This window comes from Cricetulus griseus, chromosome 5 (assembly GCF_003668045.3).
Source record: "Cricetulus griseus strain 17A/GY chromosome 5, alternate assembly CriGri-PICRH-1.0, whole genome shotgun sequence".
Lineage (NCBI taxonomy): Eukaryota > Metazoa > Chordata > Mammalia > Rodentia > Cricetidae > Cricetulus > Cricetulus griseus.
Genome location: NC_048598.1, coordinates 99,540,187 through 99,545,772, shown reverse-complemented (window position 1 = coordinate 99,545,772; position 5,586 = coordinate 99,540,187). Strand labels below are relative to the sequence as shown.

The following is a 5,586-nucleotide window of genomic DNA, read 5'->3' as shown; positions in this document are numbered from 1 at the left end:
GTATCCGTGTGTTGGCAAAAAGCATATCTCTTTAGTGGCAAGAAAGCAGAGAGTGATGGCCAGCACAGAGGGCTCTGGTTAGGCAGCCCTCCTTCTAGAGGTGATATTGTTTCCAGGGGATAAGCAAAAGCCAAGGCAGTGGGGGCAAAGGTGCTTGCTGCCAAGCCTGACGTCCTGACTTTTACCCCTGGGACCCGCATAGTAAAAGGAGAGGAGGAACCTCTGCAAGCTGACTTCTGACTTCCTCAACAAGCATTGTAGGTACACACACAGTCGTGCACATTAAATAAATTAATTAAATGTAATTTTAAAGAAGAGAGGGAGTCAGAGGGTGGTGACCCACACCTTTGATTCCTGCACTCAGGAGAAAGAGAGGCAGACCTCTGAGTTCGAGGCCAGCCTGGTCTACAAAGAGAGTTTCAGGACAGCCATGGCAGTTACAAAGAGAAACTCTGTCTTGAAAAAAACAAAACAGGGATTCAGGTAGTGAGATGGCTGAGTGGGTAAAGGTGCTCAGTGCCAAAATTGACAGCTTGAGTTCAATCCCCAGGACCCATATTGTGGGCGGAATGGAAGGATTAAAAAAAAAAAAAAAAAGGTAAAACAGAAAAGAACACCAAGTCAATGGCAATACACACTCATAAACCCAGCACTTAGGAGACTGGGGCAGGAGAATCACACATTCTAGCAAAACTCTGTCTTAAAAGAAAGAAAGAAAGAAAGAAGAAAGGAAGGAAGGAAGGAAGGAAGAAAGAAAGAAAGAAAGAAAGAAAGAAAGAAAGAAAGAAAGAAAGGAGGCTAAAAAGATGTTTGGGAGTTTGGAGCACATTTAAGAACTCAAGCTGGTCTCTAACCTGTGACCATTTTCCACAGCCTCCAGTGTACTGAACTTACAAGCTTGCACCTACCTTGCCCAGCTTTCACCCTCCATTTGCAACCCCATCCTATGGAGGCTGGGTGACAGGCAGGCCTGTAGACACTCAGCAGAATTTCGGCCAAGTCAGACATGATAGCACACACCTGGAATCCCAACACTCAGGCGACTTTGGCAAGAAGATCTCCAGCTCAACGCCAGCCTCAGCTACTAAGAACAAAAAACTGGGGCCGGGCGTTGGTGGCGCACGCCTTTAATCCCAGCACTCGGGAGGCAGAGGCAGGCGGATCTCTGTGAGTTCGAGACCAGCCTGGTCTACAAGAGCTAGTTCCAGGACAGCCTCAAAAGCCACAGAGAAACCCTGTCTCGAAAAACCAAAAAAAAAAAAAAAAAAAAGAAAGAAAGAAAGAAAGAAAGAAAGAAAGAAAGAAACTGGCAATTTGGAGCAGAAGATAATAAGAGATGGAGGCCTTGGATCCTAAATGGTGGCCATTTATTCCATATATAGTGTGTGTGTGTGCATGCATGTGTGCGTGCACATGTGTCGTGGTGAACACGTGGAGGTCAGAGGGCAAGATGAGCTGTCTTGTGAGCCTCAGAGATCGAGGTCATCGGTCATCTGGTTTAGCGGCAAGCACCTTTAGCTACTGAGGCATCTTGCATGCTCCCAGCTGGTCCCTTCTTGTGCTTAGCCTGGCATCCCAGGCTTTCTAACAGAATCCAGGACTATTTCCCTGGGGATCTGAGACAGGTTGAGAAGAGAGAATTTAACCTGACTTGAATTTGGTCATGATGGAGAGACGGCTCACTGGGAGCTGCCCTGGGTTCAGCTGGAGAGGAGTGGGCACACTCGCATGTTGTCCTGTGAGGGTCCAGTCTTGGTGAGGGCACTAGAAGCTGGCTGGGAGGCACTGCCAAAAGTTTTGTATATTCACTTTTTGCATTTGAAGTACTCTTCAATGACATCCTTGGCCTGAAATTCTTTGCCATAGTCCTTAACCACGACACAACTGCAAGCAACCACTTTCCATGTCTTCCCCTCTCAGTCAGTTTTACAGAGCCTACCCATTCCCCTAGTTTCCTGTCATCAAACTTACTTAGGTCAAGCTGGTGCTCAGCACAAAGTGTCTCCACCAGCTTGATATATTACATAGGCCCAGCACAGTTGGATGTAAGCACACAGGATGGACTTGGCTTTTGTCTAAGGCTTTGCCAGCTTCATGTATGCCAAGTGATAGGTCATTGTGGATGAGCAATTGTGGCGGTCTTCAGCAATTCTTATAAAACAGTACTCATGTTTATTACACCTCCAGCTCTAATTACGGATTACAGGAGAGGCCAAATCATGAACACACCCGGGTCTCCTCCTCCTCAAAACTCCTTGGCAGCTGGGAAAAAGCTGTTGTTACTCATTTATTAAGATGTGGTAAGGCTGAATAATATTCCAGCCTTAGCTCTTCAAGTTTTGAGATTACAGGGGTGCACCTTTGTGTCCAATAAAGCCCCCTTTCTTTTTAAAAGTTGATTTACCTATTTTGTATGTGTGTGGCTGTATGCACATACAATTGAACTCAGGCTGTCAGGCTTGGTGGCAAGTCCCCTCACCTACCGAGTAATCTTTCTTAAACCAATAATACTGTCACTGAAAGAATCTAATATAGCCAGGCAGTGGTGGCACATGCCTTTAATCCCAGCACTCAGGAGGCAAAGGCAGATGAATCTCTGTGAACTTGAGGCCAGCCTGGTCTATAGCGTGAGTTCCAGGACAGCCAAGGCTTCACAGAGAAACCCTGTCTTGAAAAACAAATTCTTTATTGATTTTTTTTTTTGTGTGTGTGTGTGTGTGTATGTGTGTCCGCAGGAGTTTCGCTTGCATGTATGTATGTGCAACATCATTGTTGCTCAGGATACCAGAAGAGGGTGTCAGAACCCCTGGACATGGAGTTATAGCTGGTTGTGAAACTCCATATGAATGCTGAGAATTGATTCATAGTCTTTACAAAAACAAGAAAGGCTCTTAACCCCTAAGCCACCTTCCCAGCTCCAGAGGCACTGTATTTTTCATAGTAAAATGAAATTTCATTTTAGCAAATAAACATTTAAATTGAAGTATCCCTGTGGATTAGAAATAAATTGGATGCAGCCAGTGGTGGTGGCACACACCTTTATTTTTTTCATTAATTTATTTTTTACATTCCAATCCTAGTTCCCCCTCCTGTTCCCCCCTCTTCCACCCATCTACTACTCAGAGAGGGTAAGGCCTCCCCTAGGAAGTCTACTAAGTCTGTCCCATCATCTCATTGAGGCAGGACCAAGGCACCTCTCCACCCCCACACCCCTGTGTCTAGGCTGAGCAGGATATGTCTCCATATAGAATGGGCTCCCCTAAATCAGTTTGTGCATTAGAGTTAGATCTGGGACCCACTGCCAGTCACACCATTGTCACCTATATTAAGGGAGTCTAGTTTGGTCTTATGCAGGTTCCCCATTTGTCAGACCTGAGTCAGTGATCTCTCACTAACTCAGGTCAGCGGATTCTGTGGGTTTCCTCATCATGGTCTTGACTCCTTTGTTCATATTATCGCTCCTCCTTCACTTCAATTGTATTCCAGGAGCTTGGCCCAATGGTTAGTTGTGGATTTCTGCATCTGCTTCTGGAAGAGGGTTCAAATTTCCCTGGGGTTGTGGATTATAGGCTGGGTATCTTTTACTTTATGTCTGGTATCCACTTATGATTGAGTACATACTATATTTGTCTTCCAGGGTCTGTGTTACCTCACTCAGGATGTTTTTTTTTTTCTAGTTCTGTTCATTTGCCTGTGAATTTTAGGATGTCATTGTTTCTTACCACTGACTAGTATTCCATTGTGTAAATATACCACATTTTCTTTATCCATTCTTCAGTTGAGGGGCATCTAGGTTGTTTCCAAGTTCTGGCTATTATGAATATTGCTGCTATGAACATAGTTGAGCAAATGTCCTTATAGTGTGATTGTGCATCCTTTGGGTATATGCCCAAAAGTGGTATTGCAGAGTCCCTAATTTTCTGAGAAGTTGCCATACTGATTTCCACAGCAGCTGTACAAGTTTGCATTCCCACCAGCAATGGGACAGTGTTCCCCTTTCTCCACATCCTCTCCAGCATAAGCTGTCATTGGTGTTTTTGATCTTAGCCATTGTGATTGGTGTAAGATGGAATCTCAGAGTGGTTTTGATTTGCATTTCCCTGATGACTAAGGATCTTGAGCCTTTCCTTAAGTGTCTTTCTGCCATTTGAGATTGTTCTGTTGAGAATTCTCTGTTTAGATCTGTATCCCATTCTTTAATTGGATTAATTGGTAGTTTGATTTCTAGTTTCTAGAGTTCTTTGTATATTTTGGAGATCAGCTCTCTGTCAGATGTGGGATTGCTGAAGATCTTTTCCCATTCTGTACGGAGCCATTTTTGTCTTGTTGACCATGTTCTTTGCTTTACAGGAGTTTCTCAGTTTCAGGAGGTCCCATTTATTAATTCTTCCTCTCAGTGTCTGTGCTACTGGTATTCTATTTAGGAAGTGGTCTCCTGGCACACACCTTTAATCTCAGCACTCTGGAGGCAGAGGCAGGTGGAGTGATCTCTGAGTTCAAGGCCAGCCCGGTCTACAAAGTGAGTTCCAGGACAGCCAAGGCTACACAGAGAAATCCTGTCTCAAAAAATGAAAAGAAATATATTGCATGCTATATTGGGGAAGACTTAAGAGGCAGACTGGAGGTGGAAACAAGACAAAAAGGTTAGAATCTGTGGTTTGTGTAGCCATTGGAGCAGGAACACTTTGGAAAGGAGAGGTAAGAGAGTCCCAGCAACTTAGTCTACAAAGCAGAGGCATATCTAACTACCGGTCAACGTGGTTGCTCACACATGCAAACACCCACGCTATGTGTGAGTCACCCACAGGACACCCACAGATGCTTTTGTGTGCAACACAGGAGTCATTAGCTTTGAGTGAGCTGGGAATCCATCCTGTGCACACACACACATTGCACAGATTCTCAGGTACATAAGGATAGGGGATATGTGTTCCCACATATCTTATACCTGTTGGGCTGGTGAGCAGGGGCTACTAGTCCAGCAGGTCTTGCAAGAAGGCCCACATGTACTGATGCATCTCCTGAGCATGGGTCTGTGGAATCCAGTGCCCACTGCCTGGCAGGATGTGGCTTTCCAGCCGGCCCGGCACAAAGCGGCTACCAATGGCTTCCACCAGCCCCTGCTGCAAAGTGTAGTCTTTCTCCCCCCATAGCAGCAGTGTGGGTGTGGACAGTTCTTGGGGCTCCAGGGGGAAGTTCCTATGGCCAAGACAGACTGTTAGACAGAAGAATGGCTACCCTCACTGGGGTGGGGAGAATGGCTGGCACTCTACTGAGCTTCTCTACTGGGTGTAGCCTTACCTGAACAGGTTCCGATAGTAGTTGATGGGCCCAGTGAGGCCTCCAGGTTGTGAGAAGTGATAAAGGAAAGCTTCAAGTTCACAAGGGGTCAGACACGGGATGCCGGTCTTGCGGTGGGTGTAAATTTCTTTTAGAATCTGCGTGTAAACAGGAGAGTTCTGGTTTCAGTGTCCAGCCTGCTCAGCCCTAATCTGCTACCCCCCGTTTTGAGACCTCAGCCCTCACTGCACCTGGAAATCAGACAAAGACAACAGTGTCTCTGGCAGCCAGGGAAGCTGGAACAGG

The 5,586-nt window shown here is 45.8% G+C and overlaps 1 protein-coding gene and 1 pseudogene across 1 annotated transcript in view; both read right to left on the bottom strand.

Annotated features, from left to right (window-relative positions):
* Positions 1-1,805: 1,805 nt before the first annotated feature.
* On the bottom strand, positions 1,806-2,554 carry LOC100753639 (annotated as a pseudogene).
* A 2,419-nt stretch (positions 2,555-4,973) lies between these two features.
* Positions 4,974-5,586, bottom strand: part of Ephx3 (epoxide hydrolase 3) — a 4,647-nt gene continuing 4,034 nt past the window's right edge. Inside the window, exons 5-7 of the mRNA XM_035445796.1 lie at positions 5,532-5,586; positions 5,302-5,438; positions 4,974-5,199 (exon numbers count right to left, since the gene is read on the bottom strand). The exon at positions 5,532-5,586 is cut by the window's right edge and continues 49 nt beyond it. Coding sequence (XP_035301687.1) covers positions 4,974-5,199; positions 5,302-5,438; positions 5,532-5,586 — 418 coding nt within the window. The remainder of the gene's footprint in view (positions 5,200-5,301; positions 5,439-5,531) is intronic.